The sequence below is a fragment of the Pelophylax lessonae genome (assembly GCF_965119305.1).
Source record: "Pelophylax lessonae genome assembly, chromosome: 9".
NCBI lineage: Eukaryota > Metazoa > Chordata > Amphibia > Anura > Ranidae > Pelophylax > Pelophylax lessonae.
In genome coordinates, this window is record NC_138776.1 from 18,681,812 (window position 1) to 18,700,552 (window position 18,741).

The following is an 18,741-nucleotide window of genomic DNA, read 5'->3' on the forward strand; positions in this document are numbered from 1 at the left end:
GGGCACATGGTGGGCCCAGAAAGCAAACGGAAAGGGGCACATGTGCTAGGACCAATCCCCCCTGCAGTGCAGCCGGAGGGAGAGAGGAGTAGAAGAAGCTGGCAGTGCTAAAGGTGTAGGCAGCAGAGGATCAGAGTTTAGAATAAGACAGTACAACCGGCCTTCCTGCTCAGCAGGTGCCCAGGCCCCCCTTTGGAACTGATTGGGTCCAGGTGCCCAGGCCCCCCTTTGGAACTGATTGGGTCCAGGTGCCCAGGCCCCCCTTTGGAACTGATTGGGTCCAGGTGCCCAGGCCCCCCTTTGGAACTGATTGGGTCCAGGTGCCCAGGCCCCCCTTTGGAACTGATTGGGTCCAGGTGCCCAGGCCCCCTTTGGAACTGATTGGGTCCAGGTGCCCAGGCCCCCCTTTGGAACTGATTGGGTCCAGGTGCCCAGGCCCCCCTTTGGAACTGATTGGGTCCAGGTGCCCAGGCCCCCCTTTGGAACTGATTGGGTCCAGGTGCCCAGGCCCCCCTTTGGAACTGATTGGGTCCAGGCCCAGTACAGGAGGGCTGGCTTTACTGCCATATCAGCAGCCCTCGTGTTGATTTGCCAAGATTGGAGCGTGCAAAATCTGGTCCAGCTATGCAGAGTAGCCGAGAGTAGCCAATCAGCTTCTAACCTCCAGTTTTAGTAAATCGGCCCCAGTATGTGGAGATGGGTCTCTATGGAGGAGATGATGATGCTGGTTAAGAAAGAAGGTAAAAGAAGAAGAAAAGAATATAGACTTATGCTAAAAATGCCATAAACCAGCAAGTGTCAGAAACTCCCCCCCCCCCCCCCCCCCCGACCGACAAGCATAGTCTACCATAGTCCATGATATCCCAGAGACTTGGACTGGGAATTAAATTGTAGGTAGATAGGGGGGGGGTTCCTCTTCAATGCATACATGAAGCTTCACTGGTTGGAGCTGATCTTTGTGTAGATACACAGCGAGAGTTGACTGCCTTCACAATAAATAATGGGATGGTAAACCAATGCATCCGTCATGTTTATCCTCAATGCAATGGAAAAAATATCTAGATTTTTACATAGAACATAGAACTTTGTCTTTTATTTTTGCACCTCTTCATCTGTGAATGTGACGTATTGCCCACCATTGGCTGAGGTACCTTCATTGCCATTCTCCGACATCCTGCCAAAAGCGACTTCAATAGAAACTGGAAAGAATGTTGGTTCTGTATCATTAATGTTCCATTCTTCCCTCTAATGTCTATATCAGGAGGACGACGACGTGTCCCAGTGTCCCTCTGAGTATGAACTCAACCTCCAAGATAATGGCTTCTTGAGCAGGAATGACGCCATCAAAAGCAAAGTCTCCAAACTGAAAGAGCAGATAAGGAAGAGATATCCTTCCAATAACCTGGGTGAGTTCTTCTGAGTTCTTATATAACCGAATAAAAAGTAACATGTGCTCAGTGAGAGACCGCTCAAAAACCAATTAAGTTTAGATTATGTCTCTGGTAGTCAGGTAGAGATGGGTCAAACCGCATAATTAGGGGCCCCAAACAAGAGGCTCAACGTTTCAATCGCCCCCCAAGGATGGGGAGATACCACCATGTTGGCGGTCTCTCAGAGGCCGTACATGGCCAATCACTTACGATATTTAATCGCAAACCCCATTTGGATGAGGATCAATGGTTCTGTAGACACTTAAACAATTATATCTCGACTTAACTTTGCTGGCTCCTCCGATCAACCTGCTCGACTTACCGTATATACTCGAGTATAAGTCGACCCGAATATAAGCCGAGAGCCCTAATTTTACCACAAAAAAGTGGGAAAACTTATTGATTTGAGTATAAGCCTAGGGTGGGAAATGCAGCAGCTACTGGACCACCACGAGACACAAAATAGGGGCTGCGGGCATGGTACAGGAGATGGCGAAGGTCATGGTATAGGCATGGCACAGGTGATGGTACAGGCATGGCACAGGTGATGGTACAGGCATGGCACAGTAGGTACAGGCATGGCACAGTAGGTATAGGCATGGCACAGTAGGTACAGGCATGGCACAGGAGATGCAGTGCTGCGGGCATGGTACAGGAGAATGTCCTGTACCATGCCCGCAGCACTGCATGAGGAAATGCAGGGGCTGTGGAGGAGTCTCCCTTACCTTTCGGTGAGGAGCCTTCAATTTAAAAATCGCGCCACCCGGTGCCAATACGTCACCGCGAATGCGCCGCCGATGCTCGGGAAAGCCCTACACAATCGGCTATTCCCGGGCATGCGGCACATGCGCGGCGACACATCGGCGCCGGGCGGCGCCCTTTTAAAAAAAAGACAGTTACTCGAGTATAAGCCGAGGGGGGCATTTTCAGCATGAAAAAACATGCTGAAAATCTCGGCTTATACTCGAGTATATACGATACCTTTTTGTAAGCACCTTTACAGAGTGATGAACCAGAGCTCCAGATGAAGCATATCTGCGAAACATGTCAGCCTTGCTCACACTCTGTCCACCTTTGACATCTGTGACAATTCTATCTACAGATCCCCGGGAGGGGAAGTGTTATTTCTATGCCTCCCTTTGGGGAATATTTATAATATGGTTTGTCACAGGGTCTATGTATATTTATGTGTTCATTGTATAATGTGGTAGTTTGGAATTACCTGTCTTCTGTATTTTTTTTTTCCCCTTTTTTCTTTCTCTTTTTGTTGATTATTTGTATGTGTTGGCAATTGTTTGCCATTTACTTGTTTTATATTTTAATCTGTTAACAATAAATGCTATATTTTATATACCTGCGCCAGTAAAGTCCATGTTTTCCCAATCCCATTCTCTAATCTAGATGTTAGGATGTGGCACATTTACATGGTTTAGATGCACCCAGTTGGCCGCCACCTGGTGGTGCATTTTCTTGCTTTCTGTAACTATTCAATCGAGCACAGTACCATGATCATGTGACCAGGTATTGGTAGGTTTGGCAGTGTGGGGAGGTGCCAAGTCCTGCTGGAAAATGAAATCAGCATCTCCATAAAGCTGATCAGCAGAGGGAAGCATGAAGTGCTCTAGAATTTACAGCTAGAGGGCTGCGCTGACTTTGGACTTGATAAAACACAGTGGACCAACACCAGCAGATGATATGGCTCCCCAAATCATCACTGACTGTGGAAAATTTTGTATTTCATTTGGAAGTCCCAAAATCTGGAGGAAGAGTGGAGAGGCACAGAATCCAAGTTGCATGATCTCCAGTGTGAAGTTTCCACAGTCAGTGATGATTTGGGGAGCCATGTCATCTGCTGGTGTTGGTCCACTGTGTTCTATCAAGTCTGAAGTCAGCGCAGCCGTCTAGCACAGTGGTTCTCAACTCCGGTCCTCAGGACCCACTAACAGGCCAGGTTTGCAACGATAACTGAAATACATACCAGGTGATATAATTTGCTGCTCAGTGATTGCAGTATTCTAGTCTGCATCTGCCCAAGGTAATACTTAAAATCTGGCCTGTTAGTGGGTCCTGAGGACTGGAGTTGAGAACCACTGCTCTACCAGGAAATTCTAGAGCACTTCATGCTTCCCTCTGCTGACCAGCTTTATGGAGATGCTGCTTTCATTTTCCAGCAGGACTTTGCACCGCCCACACTGCCAAACCTACCAATACCTGGTCACATGATCATGGTATCACTGTGCTTGATTGGCCAGCAAACTCGCCAGACCTAAACCCCATAGAGTATCTGTGGGGTATTGTCAAGAGGAAGATGAGAGACCCCAGTCCCAACAATGCAGACCAGCTGAAGGCTGCTATCAAAGCAACCTGGGCTTCCATAACACCTCAGCTGTGCCACAGGCTGATCGCCTCCATGCCATGCCGCATTGAAGAGTGGAGAGGCACAGAATCCAAGTTGCATGAGGTCCAGTGTGAAGTCCCCACAGTCAGTGAGGATTTGGGGCGCCAAGTCATCTGCTGGTGTTGGTCCACTGTGTTTATCAAGTCAAAAGTCAGCGCAGCCCTCTAGCAGGAAATTCTAGAGCACTTCATGCTTCCCTCTGCTGACCAGCTTTATGGAGATGCTGATTTCATTTTCCAGCAGGACTTGGCACCGCCCACACTGCCAAAATTACCAAAACCTGGTCACATGATCACGGTATCACTGTGCTTGATTGGGCAGCAAACTCACCTGACCTAAACCCCATAGAGAATCTGTGGGGTATTGTCAAGAGGAAGATGAGAGACACCAACAATCCAGACCAGCTGAAGGCTGCTATCAAAGCAACCTGGGCTTCCATAACAGCTGTGCCACAGGCTGATATTCTATTTTTTTTTAGCTGCAGTTATACATTGTACATTCCCAGTCCCTGCCCTCAAGGGGTTTACAACCTAAGGTCCCTAACTCATATTCATACCTACACATACTAGGGCCAAATAATTTACCAGCATGTCTTTGGAGTGTGGTAGAAACCCGGAGGAAACCCACACAGGCACATGCAAACTCCATGCAGGTAGTGTCGTGGTTGGGATTGGAACCAATGACTCCAGTGCTGCCAGGCGGACATGCTAACCACTTAGCCACTGTGCTGCCATAACCACTTTACCACCGGAGGATTTTGCTGTCTTGGGCCACCTTTTGCGATTCGGCACTGTGCAACTTTAACTGACAATTGCGCGGTCGTGCAACGCTGTACCCAAACGAAAATTACATCCTTTTTTCCCACAAACAGAGCTTTCTATTGGTGGTATTTGATCACCTGTGTGATTTTTACTTTTTGCGCTATAAACAAAAAAAGAGCGTAAATTTTGAAAAAATAGCAATGTTTTTCCCATTTTTTTTATATGAAATTCCCCCCCCCAAAAAATTTAAAAATCAAAATTTTTTTATCATTTTAGGCCAATTTGTTTTCTGCTACATATTTGTGGTAAAAAAAACCCCATTAAGCGTATTTTGATTGGTTTGCGCAAAAGTTATTGCGTTTACTAACTAAGGGAAAGATTTATGTCCTTTTTGGTGTTTTTTTTTTTTTTTTTTAACGAGTAATGGCGGCGACCTGCGATTTTTTTTTTTTTTTTTTTTTTTTGCTGGACTGCAACATTGCGGCGGACAGATCGGACCCCTGACTGACACTTTTGGGAGTACCAGTGACATTACTACAGTAATCAGTGCTATATATATGCACTGTTACTGTAAAAATGACACTGGCAGGGAAGGGGTTAATTTTATTGGAGAGGAAGGGGTTAATGTATGCCTGGTGCTTACTGACGTGTGTGGGGGGAGGTGACTGAGTGACACAGGGACAGATCGCAGGTTCAGCTACGCTGAACCCTGCAATCTGACCCTGTCTGTCACTTAGATCTCCTCACTCGATCCCCGACGATCGGGGAAGAGCAGCGGTGATCACCGCCGCTCCTCCCCTGGCCCGACTCCCGCTGTGACTGAATACAGCGGGAGCGAGCCTCCGGCGGCGCGCGCGCGCCGCTGAGAGAGGGGAATGTCTGGTGACGTAGGTCTACGTCGTCAGACGTTATCGAGCCACTTTGCCGCAGTAGCAGCTCAGTGAACAGCGGTAAAGTGGGTAAACAGTATTGCAGATCCGATTTTTGTAGATTTAGAAGCCTCATTCTGTGAAAAGTCAGTTAGCTACAGATTAACTTTTTAAACAGATGTCTGATTTATTATATTTTATACCTCAATTCTAACCTTGTAATATGTTGAAAACAAAGTGTTACTTTTGGCATTTTTGTATTGTTGGAAAACATTGCGGTACAAGCTGCAATTGTGTCTAACCGCTGGCGGATTGTCATCTCAGTACGTTCCGTATTGATTTATTGGCTTTGCCCAAGTCTGAGACATAAAAGATTTGTCTAGAACTGGTTTTTGTTGTTTTGTTTTTTTTTTTTATTCTCTGGAGGGCTCTGCTGCAAATTCCCCTTTGTGTGGAGGAAGAAGACTTGTAAGACATGTTACATGGGACACACAAAGCAGGCGTCTCCTGGGATATGTTACTTTCTGCTATTGAAGCGTGCATGCCAAATAATTCACGGAAAAGTCTTTTTTTTAATTTTTTTATTTTTTTTACTCTGTCGTATTGTAGGTAAAGTACTTCCCGCAAACCGACGTACCTATACCTGTACGTCGGCTTGCAGAAGTGGTTGTACCAGCTTCAGGCATCAACCTGGTATGGTTTTTTAGAGTCGGCGATCGGCTTTCAGAAGATACCAGCCGATGCCGCTCAGCAGCCGCTCTGCCATTATCCCACTGAGCAGGACGGGATTTCCCCCTCTACCCCCCCCCCCCCCGCCACCTTCCGTGGCTCTGCCTGGGTCTCCCATTCCGGCAGGAAACCCAAGCAACCAGCCAGCATGTCCACCGGCTGGTTGGAGACCCGAACAGAGCTGGATTTTTTTATCGAGTCTCCGATCAAGTAACCCGGAAGCGACGTCACAAAACATCACTTCCGGTTTACTCAGCTGCCATTGGTGCCGATTTAAAAAAAAAATGTCAATATTCAAAAATGCTGATTTCAAGGTTTTGAATACTTTGAAGTGCAGTGGAGGGGTTTGGGGTCTTTTAGGCTTTTACTGTTACAAGGGATGTTAAAAATAAAAAACGTAATAAAATAAATAGGAAAAAAAAATAATTTTTTTAAAGTGCCCCCGTCCCCGTGAGATTGCGCACAAAAGAAAACGCATACATAAATCGCGCCCGCAAATGAAAACAGTGTAAAGCGGGAGCGGGTCGCCGGTGGTTCACATGCGCTCCCCAACCCGGAAGTGTAGAATCACGTATAGGTACGTGATTCTGCGCAGAGGATCCGCCGCCTTGCAGTAAATGTACGTGTGGCGGTCGGCAAGAGGTTAAAGTGTTACTAAACCCAGGACCCTGCATTCACTATATCTGGTCTCCCCAGGACCCTGCATTCACTATATCTGGTCTCCCCAGGACCCTGCATTCACTATATCTGGTCTCCCCAGGACCCTGCATTCACTATACCTGGTCTCCCCAGGACCCTGCAGTCACTATATCTGGTCTCCCCAGGACCCTGCATTCACTATATCTGGTCTCCCCAGGACCCTGCATTCACTATACCTGGATCTCGATTCACGGATATAGCTCTGTTACAAGGTCTCAAATGACAAATGTAAACAAAGACAGACTTACAGCTTGGTCTCGATAAAGCTAAGGTTTGCAAAACGCGTCTAGCTACTGGCTGTAATATCTTCTTCTACTGGAACTGTGTCATCCCATGGTGTTATCGTGGGGGATGTAGGATCACCCAAACCTGCTTACCAGGAGAGGGTGCCCTTTGTTCTAGTTTCCTGCTGCATGTAGTTTTTATACTGTATTATTTGTGATGTATGGTTATGTACACTTGCTCTGGATATCATTATATTTCCCAAGGATTATAGACTATTCCTATTTTTAAAAATTATGTGAATAAAGGCTACAATTTTTTTTACAATTTTGATCTCAATGCATTGCCAGTAAAGTCCGCCTGGACAGGCAGAACTGGGGTTTTTCAAATTTTTGTGAATGGATCAAGCCTGTCTTTTTGTTGCACAAAGTCAAACATTTTTATTGTGCAGCTGGGCCAGCTAACCACTGATGACGTCATACAGTAGGTTAAGGAGGACTTTGGGCACCTGAAGATGTCCTTGTTTGCCCCTCTCCTCAGCACTGGTGTCATGTTAGCTGATGGAGAAAAACGCAGGGAGAAGAGAAATGCTGAAATACCAGTTAGTACTAGGGATCGACTGATTATCAGCAAAGCCGATATATCGAGCGCCGATCTGCACTTTTCCCGATATATCGGAATCCGCCACCAAGGTGACCGATATTGCCGATATTTCGGAAAGTGCTTGTACCGGACTGATGCCTGCAGCTATAGGCATCACTCCGGGACCGGCGTTCATAGCCGACGGTCGGCTGTCTTGTAATGACAACCGATGCGGCTGAGAAGCCACTCAGGCTGTCATTACAAGGAGATGGCGGGGACATCCCACCCCTTCCGCCGCCCTTTGTGGCTGGCCTGGGTCTCCCGTCTCACTGGGAGACCCAGCCTGCACGGCCGCCAAAGACCCGATCAAAGCCGAATTCGGCTCTGATCGAGTTACATAGTAGGTGAGGTTGAATAAAGACAATAGTCCATCCAGTTCAACCTGTGTAGGTGTGTGTGGCTGTAATCATCTCACATACCCCTGAATGTTCTGATCCTTGAGATGCATGTCCAATAGTCTTTTGAAAGCCACCATACTACCCGCAGAAACCACCTCTTGTGGTAGAGAATTCCACAATCTTGTAGCCCTAACAGTAAAGAACCCCCCACGTTGCCTGAGGTTAAAACGCTTCTCCTCTAATCGCATTGTATGCCCCCGAGTCCTCATGCAATCCCTTCGACTGAACAGCTTTTTTTCTAAGCTGAGATCCCCATTGCGATATTTAAAAATTGCTATCATGTCCCCCCTCAGGCGTCTCTTCTCCAGGGAGAATAAATTAAGCGATTGCAGAGGCTCTTCATAATCAAGGTCCTCCAATCCCCTAATTAGTTTAGTTGCCCTTCTCTGGACTTTCTCCAGCTCCAACACATCCCTTCTAAGGACTGGCGACCAGGGTCTCCATGTAAAAACCCGGAAGTGATGTCATGACATCACTTCCGGGTACTGGCGCCAGATTAAAAAAAAATGACAGCATTCAAAACAGCCAAACTTGGCGTTTTAAATGCTTTTAAGTGCAGAGGAGGGGTTTGGGTCTTTCAGATGCCTCCACAAAAGTACTGGTCAAAAAAAAAATGTATGAAAATATATCGGCAAAAGGGTGAAATCTATGAGTGTAGTGCAGCAGCAATACATACTGGAAACATTTTGCACATAAATGACTTGACTTGGTCCCTTGGTTGTGTAGAGATGGTGATTGTCAGATGGCAATAATTCAAGCCACAAATAATTTAGGATTGATATGTTCCCTGACCTAGAAGGGAATCACTTTCATTCTGTAGCTCGGCACACACTGATACCATCTGGAGATCTTCCCTCCTCCTGGCAGAAGGATAAATTATACATCCTCCCTCCATGGTATATTGCCACGATATGGCTTTAGCATTTTATTTTCTACATTCTAGTCGAATGCTTGCCCAGACCGGGTAGGAGTCATCCTGGAGCACAACAGCGGCAGTATGTAGAGATACAGAATCCCGAGGCTTCTGCAGGGAAGGATGACTCCAGATTATTCTGACAAATGACGATGAATCATGGAACTCCTGTGGATGGTCCTACATGACCTTCTGAATCTCTGCTTAAAGCCAGGAATACTCTTCCTAACTATGGGCATAAGGTGATTCCATCATTATCAGTTACACTGCCAGTTCACCATGCCTGCTGGAATAAGCATTTGAATAAAAGTAAATAGGTGGGGTGAGGAATAACACACTCAGTCCCAGTACAATGAAAGAACTTGTATTGAGATAATGCAGAGACCCATCGCAAATGACCCGGTGGGAAGGCAGCCCAACCGGGAACACTCCCTGTTCCAACAGTGTGCAGAGAACAGATTGCAGCTGAACTGTCAGCGTCTGTAGAGAGGGGTAGAATGGTGCCTGGCCGTCATGTGTACAACAGTCAGGTGTCCAGAGAAGTTGTGAGCCCTACGTCACAACTCTAGGAACCTTTCCCTGCTGCTAGTTCTGTCGCTACCAGACAAGGTGCCTGTCCCTACTCTACCAACTTGGAAATGCATGCCAAACCTGGGAGCCAGGGCTTTAAAAATAGGCTCTGCCTGACCTAAGATGGCTGCCAGAATCACATGAGGTGGCAACCTCCAATTGCATACCTCCCAACGTTTTGATATAGGAACGAGGGACACCTATTAGCAAAGGTAGCTGGGCATAGCACACACCCCCTTAAAGGAGAATTATATAAGGTCTTAGTCTGTAGGGTTCAATAATGAGCTGGCCCAACCTTTGCAGCTATAACAGCTACAGCTCTTTTGGGAAGGCTGATCACAAGGTTTAGGAGTGTGTCTATGGGAATGTTTGACAATTCTTCCCAAAGGTGCTCCATCTGGTTGAGGTCAGGGCTCTATGCAGGCCAGTCAAGTTCCTCCTCCCCAAACTCGCTCATCCATGTCTTTATGGCTCTTGCTTTGTGCACTGGTGCGTAGTCATGTTGGAACCGGAAGGGGCCACCCCCAAACTGTTCCCATAAAGTTGGGAGCATGAAATTGTCCAAAATGTCTTGGTATGCTGACGCCTCAAGAGTTCCCTTCAGATAGAATAAAATATTTACAAAAATGTGAGGGGTGTACTTACTTTTGTGAGATACTGTAATTTATAACATTAATAGGTTTTAAATAATAATATTGATCCACAGTGTACAAAGCCAACACATTGGGGGGGGGTTAGACACCCTTCCTCCTTCACCAGGGCTTGCGCATGTTCAATACTGTCACCTACTTCTACACTCTAGGTCGGGGTCTCCAAACTCGGGCCCGAGGGCCACATCCAGCCCGCTTATGTTTTCTCTGGGCCCGCAGTTCTCTGACACTGCAGACACCGCACTGCCAGTCTGCTTGCTTTTCTAAACCCCCGCTGTTCTCGGCAGCAAGACCTGGCAGGCAAAGCTGCACTCCCTCTCGCTTTGCCACACTGTGCTGTGAATTGGTTGCTAGGATCGTTGGCATCCTAGCAATCAATGACGTCATCAGTGCAGCACCTCCCGGCTCCCACCCGCTGTTTGTATTAGTGATCCTTCCGACTTCAGCCTGCTTGTGTAGCAGTGGGTGGGAGCCAGGAGCTGCAGGAGAGCTGTATTGTGTTGGTATTGTGACAGCAATGTAAGAGGCAAATGGGGCCAATGTGCTGGACATAAGTGTGCTACGGGGGAGACTGTTATGGGGACATAGATTTGGGGGAGAGCCTGATGGGGACACAGATATGGGGAAGACCCTGGTGGGGACACAGATGTGGGGGAGACACTGATGGGGGAGACACTGATGTGGGAGAGACACTGATGGGGGACACAGATGTGGGGGAGACACTGATGTGGGAGAGACACTGATGGGGGACACAGATGTGGGGGAGACACTGATGTGGGGGAGACTCTGATGGGGGACAAGGATATGGGGTCACAGATATGAGGAAGACTCTGATGGGGAAGCAGATGTGCAAGGAGGCTCTGATGGGGACGCAGATGTGCAAGGAGGCTCTGATGGGGACGCAGATGTGCAAGGAGGCTCTGATGGGGACGCAGATGTGCTAGGAGACCCTGATGGGGACACTGATGTGGGGGATACTTTGATGGGGACACAGATGTGAGGAAAGGCTCTGATGGGGGCATATATGTGTTGGAGACCTTGGGAAAACAGATGTGGGGGAGATAGATATGGGGGAGACTGATGGGAAACAGATGTGGGGGAGACTCTGATGGGGACATAGATTTTGGGGAGGGCCTGATGGACACAGATATGGGGAAGACCCTGATGGGGGACACATATGTGGGGGAGACTCTGTTGAGGACACAGATGTGGGGGAGACTTTGATGGGGGACCAGGATATGGGGTCACAGATATGAGGAAGGCTCTGGTGGGGGACGCAGATGTGCAAGGAGGCTCTGGTGGGGGATGCAGATGTGCAAGGAGACTCTGATAGGGACACTGATGTGAGGGAGACTTTGATTGAGACACAGATGTGAGGAAAGGCTCTGATGGGGGCATATATGTGTGGGAGACCTTGGGGAAACAGATGTGGGGGAGACTGATGGGAAACAGATGTGAGGGAAGTCTCTGATGGGGACACAGATGTGAGGGAAGGCTCTGATGGGGACACAGATGTGAGGGAAGGCTCTGATGGGGACACAGATGAGGGGAAGACTCTGATGGGGACATAGATGTGGGGGGAGACTGATGGGGACACAGATGTGGGGGGAGTATCTAATGGGGACACAGATGTGGGGGAGACTGATGGGGACACAGATGTGGGGGAGACTTTGATGGGAACACAGATGTGAGGAAAGACTCTGATGGGGGCATATAGGTGGGGGAGACTCTGATGGGAACACAGATGTGAGGAGACTCTGATGGAAATATAGATGTGTGGGGAGGCACATTCATTCTTCTATAAATTGATTTTTTTTGGCCCACAAATGTGTAAAATTTGTGATGTGCCCCCCCCCCCCCTACTGAAAAGTTTAAAGATCTCTGCTCTAGAACAGCTACTTTCAGGACTAGCTATCCTTCAGAGTGGAAGTGGGTGACGTCATTGATCGATACTTACAAGTCCCAATGAAGAGAGTGTGGTTATTCTGCTATGAACCCATTTTATCATTAAAAATCTTGGACCCCTCAAAAAATGTAGGGAGGTGAAGGCAGGAATGGAGGGACTGGCCAGCACAGGCAGTATTTAGTCCCAGGGGAGGGTAGACTTCTGATGTTTGAGGGGTAGGGGTTGTGCTAGGGAAATGACTCGCCCTAGAATAGTCAAATATTCTGTCATGTTCAGAGGCACATTGCAAGTGAATAAAGAACATTAATGGAAAGGAAATATACCCCAAGTAAGCATTTATGTATTTACTTCATTTTAGGTGTTTTTTGTGCTTTTACTTGCAATCTTTTTGGACACAAGATCTGTAACTACTAAACTGTTGAACCTGTGTGGGGAGATTTTTTTATTTTCTTCAGTAGTGAAAGTCCAGAAAATGACCAGCTCTGGATTTTACTTTTTTTCCTGTAAGGAAACTATCAGTACATCTAATATCTCCAAACTTTATAAACAAAGGACCAGTCCCACCGTCCTTCCAACTTTGGGGGGGGGGGGGGCAGACTGTTGCCAATGGGAGGAGAACATGACCCAGCATCAGACAGTGTCTCAGGCTTGGGGGTCAATGGGAGTAAATAATTATATAGCTCCTCTGGTCAGGAGGAGGAAGAATACCTGAACGCTGGTATCAGCAGAACGAATAGTGCCCCATCATTGGTGTCAGTGGAAGGAATAGTGCCCCATCATTGGTGTCAGTGGGAGGAATAGTGCCCCATCATTGGTGTCAGTGGAAGGAATAGTGCCCCATCATTGGTGTCAGTGGGAGGAATAGTGTCCCATCATTGGTGTCAGTGGGAGGAATAGTGTCCTATCAGTGGGAGGAATGGTGCCCCACCATTGGTGTCAGTGGTAGGAATAGTGCCCCATCGTTGGTGTCAGTGGGAGGAATAGTGCCCCACCATTGGTGTCAGTGGTAGGAATAGTGCCCCATCGTTGTTGTCAGTGGGAGGAATAGTGCCTCATCATTGGTGTCAGTGGGAGGAATAGTGCCCCATCATTGGTATCAGTGGGAGGAATAGTGCCCCATCATTGGTATCTGTGGGAGGAATAGTGCCCCATCATTGGTATCAGTGGGAGGAATAGTGCCCCATCATTGGTATCAGTGGAAGGAATAGTGCCCCATCATTGGTATCAGTGGGAGGAATAGTGCCCCATCATTGGTGTCAGTGGGAGGAATAATGTCCCATCATTGGTGTCAGTGGGAGGAATAGTGTCCTATCAGTGGGAGGAATAGTGCCCCATCATTGGTGTCAGTGGGAGGAATAGTGCCCCACCATTGGTGTCAGTGGTAGGAATAGTGTCCCATCATTGGTGTCAGTGGGTGGAATAGTGTCCCATCATTGGTGTCAGTGGGAGGAATAGTGCCCCATCATTGGTATCAGTGGGAGGAATAGTGCCCCATCATTGGTGTCAGTGGGAGGAATAGTGCCCCATCATTGGTATCAGTGGGAGGAATAGTGTCCCATCATTGGTGTCAGTGGGAGGAATAGTGCCCTATCATTGGTGTCAGTGGGAGGAATAGTGCCCCATCATTGGTGTCAGTGGGAGGAATAGTGCCCCATCGTTGGTGTCAGTGGGAGGAATAGTGCCCCATCATTGGTATCAGTGGGAGGAATAGTGCCCCATCATTGGTGTCAGTGGGAGGAATAGTGCCCCATCATTGGTGTCAGTGGGAGGAATAGTGCCCCATCATTGGTGTCAGTGGGAGGAATAGTGCCCCATCATTGGTGTCAGTGGGAGGAATAGTGCCCCATCATTGGTGTCAGTAGGAGGAATAGTGCCCCATCATTGGTGTCAGTGGGAGGAATAGTGCCCCATCATTGGTGTCAGTGGGAGGAATAGTGCCCCATCATTGGTGTCAGTGGGAGGAATAGTGCCCCATCATTGGTGTCAGTGGGAGGAATAGTGCCCCATCATTGGTGTCAGTGGGAGGAATAGTGCCCCATCATTGGTGTCAGTGGGAGGAATAGTGCCCCATAATTGGTGTTAATGGGAAGAATGGTGCTCAATCGGTGTCAGTGGGAGGAATAGGGCCTCCAGGGCCACAGTTTGGAGATCACTGTTATAAAGTATCAGGGTTAATTTCTTTCCATTTATTTTAATACTGTAAATATTTGATGTGAAAAACGTCTGTTCCGGCATTCATGCTCCGTAGCGATACGGACACACATCCTAAAACACGCGATGTCTGATAAGGAAGTTTTTTTATTCTTCATGGCTGCATTCTGTAAAACATTTCCTCGGCATTCATGTATATTCATACATTACTTGTGTATATGGATTCCACTCATTTCATCACACAGGGTGGCAGCTCTTTGTTTATTTCATTTAGTGCAATAGTCATTGCAACAACATCGATGTTTCCAACGTGGGATTTAAAACGTTTTCAAACTGATACATTTTTCCCAAGAAAGTTGTTTTCTTTTCATTTTACTACTAGAACAGAAGAGAAATCCATCCCTCTCCTTCCTCTGTCCTCTTCTAGTTTGTCCAAGCCCTGAGATTTGGAGCATTGGCGTGTACAGCGTATTATTTTACCCTATAAGACCCACCACAGCGCAAAAACATGTAAAATAAAATATTATAATGATGAAAGTTTCGTGCTCTCCCAGCTGATGGCAGTTGCTTTTGGAACTAACACTTTTTTTTTTTTTTTGTAAGTTTTGGAAATTTAATGTAATAACTGAAGATTTTACTTTGTGGACTGGAGACATAAATTGCGAGTGATTCCTCTCTGGAATGCGTCACGTTGGGTTTTGGACTCAGAAGCATTTGTAGTTTAAAAGTATAAATTTTAGGAAAATTAAAACCTGATGAACTTCTCCAAAAAGTGTATTATATCCCAAAAACAATATTTTCCATTTCCTATTTTATAAAAAGAGAATTCATCTTTGTAATTTTTATTTTTTTGTTAGATTTATACAATGATTTGCGTAGCAAGCATGTTCTCTTTATCCATGGATGATGAACATTGTGTTTTTGTTTTGTACCAACTAGCGCTTTCTAGGTAAACAGGTAGAATGATTTTTTGGTACCAGATGTATCTATAAAAGGGCATTTTTTTAGAATTTGGCCAAACTAATGCTCCTTCAGGGGACACATCTGGGAGGTAATGGCCCATAAAGTGACACTAAACTCCAGTTTTTAAAAAAAAGTCTGTTCAAGTATGTATTCTTGACTAAAAAAAATGTCCTTTCTGTTGCTCCTAGCTCCAAATCCTTCTTTTTTTTTTTTAGCTGCTATCTGACTTTCTTTTAGAGGGTGTCTACATTTGTTCTCCTTGTTCCCACTATATGTAGGAATGTAGCCACCCTCTGTTGCATACTCCTGAAATGGGCTACAGGACTGTGGACCCATGGGGCTACATGTCTGGGGACCTTTGGGGCTATACAGGGCTATGGATGTATGGGGCTGCAGGACTTTGGAACAGTGGAGCTATGAGACTAAGGATCTATGGGACTATGGATGTATGGGGTTAAAGGGCTACAGACTATCAGACTGCGAACCTATGGTGCTACAGGACTGTGAACCTATGGTGCTACAGAACTGCGAACCTGTGGTGCTACAGGACTGCGGACCTGTGGTGCTACGGGACTGCGGACCTGTGGTGCTACGGGACTGCGGACCTGTGGTGCTACGGGACTGCGGACCTGTGGTGCTACGGGACTGCGGACCTGTGGTGCTACGGGACTGCGGACCTGTGGTGCTACGGGACTGCGGACCTGTGGTGCTACGGGACTGCGGACCTGTGGTGCTACGGGCCTGTGGGGCTACAGGACTGCGGACCTGTGGGGCTACAGGACTGCGGACCTGTGGGGCTATGGATGTATGGGGCTAAGAGACTATGGAACAATGGGACTATGAAATTTGGGGCTATGGACGTACAGGGGTATGTGACTTTGGACCTATGGGGCTATGGGATTTGTAGTGTGCATAGGGCAGTGCACATGACTACCTAAAGTGAACTCCTCGTTCCAAAGTGATGGGGGAAAATAGGAGGTTCAGGAGCTCACAAAAGATAATATAATGAAGCAAGAAAACACAGTAAGAAACAATTTAATTAAAAATAGATTACAGGGCCAATGAGTTGTGGATGTGTATGAATTATTTTTGGAGAATAGGACTATTTAGTGTCACTTTAAAGGGAATCGTTACAACTCCCCTTCCCATATTTCTCCCCTTACCTCTTGCTTCTGTAGCCGAGGCATGCGTCAGCTTCCTCCTTGGCTACCATAGGCCACATCTCTACATTCCCTGTTTTCTGGTGTCTACATAGTCACCCAATTGTAACTAGCATCCTACTACATATTGTATAGCCTAATCATGATAGCCAGTAACCCATTATACAGCTGACCGGCACCTCTGATCAACACACAAAGGATTTGGGCCAAGTGCAGATGTGGAAGAACAATTTGGTTTTTTTGGATTTGTCCAAATTGACTTTCTCAGAAAATAAATTGCGTAACGCACACTTCCTCTCCATTCATTATGCTGTGCGCCCAGGGGAAACTCTTCATAGATTCTGTTTATTCTTGGCCTCTAAACTGCGTAGATATGTTAGGAGGCGCCTGGGACAGGAAGTTAATTAATACTGGAGTTGTGTGTGGTGCATTCCTTCGGTCACCTGTTAGTCATATTAGAATAAGTTTAGCAATTTTTGCCACGTTTTTCTTTTATTGGTCAAAGGCGAGTCGGCCAAACCAATTCCAATCCAGTAAAAGAATTCTCCTGTTTCTCTATCTGACCATGCCTCTGGCATTTCCTAGCATGCTTGTAAATTTTTCTATGTAATGTAATCGTTTGAGAAAACTATTAGAAATGGCAGAAAATTCCTTAAACTGTATCTTTGGCTGTATCTTTTTTTTTTTTCTAGTTTTGGGTTTATTTGCAGGACTTAGAACCTTTTTTAGAATTTGGGATCTGTGGCTCTGCTGGTAAGGTCACCAAGGAAGGGATTAATTTCTCCAATGGGATTTGAAGCCCGTTTTGGTGTTTCAAACAAAGTAATCCATGTAGGGTGGGGGACAAATGTGCCTGGTGCAGTTTGGCCAGAGGTTATGACTAAGCGAATTTAGTTTCGTGAAACGCGTCAACTGTTGTCCTCCCTCCTGTCCCTGGTTTGTCGTTATGGATTTTATGGATTTTCAATAAACGGATTTTTATCAATTTCTACTTTCAAGCTGGTGTGTGGTTGCCTACTTCTTTATTGTATAGCTGTCGGGATTACGGACCTAACCTGCACCCTTCTGATTGTCTGGACATTGTTACACTGGAGCAGTCTCTGTGCTCTCATCTTTGCTTGGCCAGAGGGTATGGTGGGTCCAGGACCACTTGGATGAATCAGCACTGTAGATGCCTTAGGAACCTCTACATGTCCCCATAAGTACAATGCCAGTGATAGGCAGGAGCGCCTACACCTGCCAGCAGTGGGGCTACCTGGTTTAGGAAACTAGAATATGAAAAGTTTTTTGTGTGGAGCCACCATGTTCAATCTTGATGGGTGGTACTGGTGACCAAGCTAAGGCATGATGTAGCTGTAAGGATTTATCCCAGAACTTACCCTTAGGGGGGAAGCAAGGAAGGAGATGAGCAGGACTTTTAGACTCTTCCTTCCCCTGACCTCTATTGGGAATGTCCCCTGGTAATAGGCCTGTACAGGCATACCCCGTTTTAAGTACACTCACTTTACGTACACTCGCGAGTACGGACACAGCCTGGTCAGCTTGGTATGGCATTACTCCCAGTTTTTAACATTGGCGTCTATGGGAAATCTTGGTCAGCTTGACATGGTACTACTCCCAAACCATAAGTGACAGGGATACCAAACTTAGGGAGCAATGTGAAGGGACCCAGGACTACAACATATCCTATTTGTGGCCAGCCAGCTTGCCTAGGAAATGAAAAATGTATTGCTTCACTTTAAGTACATTTTCATTTTACATACATGCTCTGGTCCCATTATGTACTTAAAAGCGGGGTATGTCTGTATAAGTGATGAGTGGCCATACTCATTGCTGTAAAGCCTGTAGTGGGAATGTGCTCAAGCCATGCCAGGTGTCTCTGAGAGGGTGAGCTCACACAAAGGGACATGCAATAGCAGCTTTCATAGTCCTCAGGAGTCCTGGGACAAAAGTATCTCAATGTTTTTTGGGGGACCACTCCCTGCACAGAAGTGCGCAAATATGCTGCCTTCATATCTCCATCTGCGCCTTGTGGTATCCATGTCCCCACAGTGTCCTTTGCGTTTCTGTGACTCTACTGTGGTTTATGCCATCTTCTAGCCCTGGCTGCTACTGCCAAGTCCTGGTCAGTTAGTTCACCCCCGTTGTGATAATTAATACTTGCCTACAAAATGATTCTTGGAACCTAAACATTTGCTGGCTGTGGGGATGCAACAGTTCTCCTTAAGCCAGCCTTTCTGAAATGTTTTACTTTAGAGAAGCAATTAAAACAGTTTTCAG

At 46.7% G+C, this 18,741-nt stretch overlaps 1 protein-coding gene across 4 annotated transcripts in view; it reads left to right on the forward strand.

The window, feature by feature from the left end:
* Nucleotides 1–18,741, forward strand: part of ZFYVE27 (zinc finger FYVE-type containing 27) — a 145,503-nt gene that overhangs the window by 96,634 nt on the left and 30,128 nt on the right. For all 4 annotated transcript variants that reach the window (XM_082267481.1, XM_082267479.1, XM_082267480.1 and 1 more), the window contains one exon: nt 1,262–1,406. In XM_082267481.1, coding sequence (XP_082123607.1) covers nt 1,262–1,406 — 145 coding nt within the window. The remainder of the gene's footprint in view (nt 1–1,261; nt 1,407–18,741) is intronic.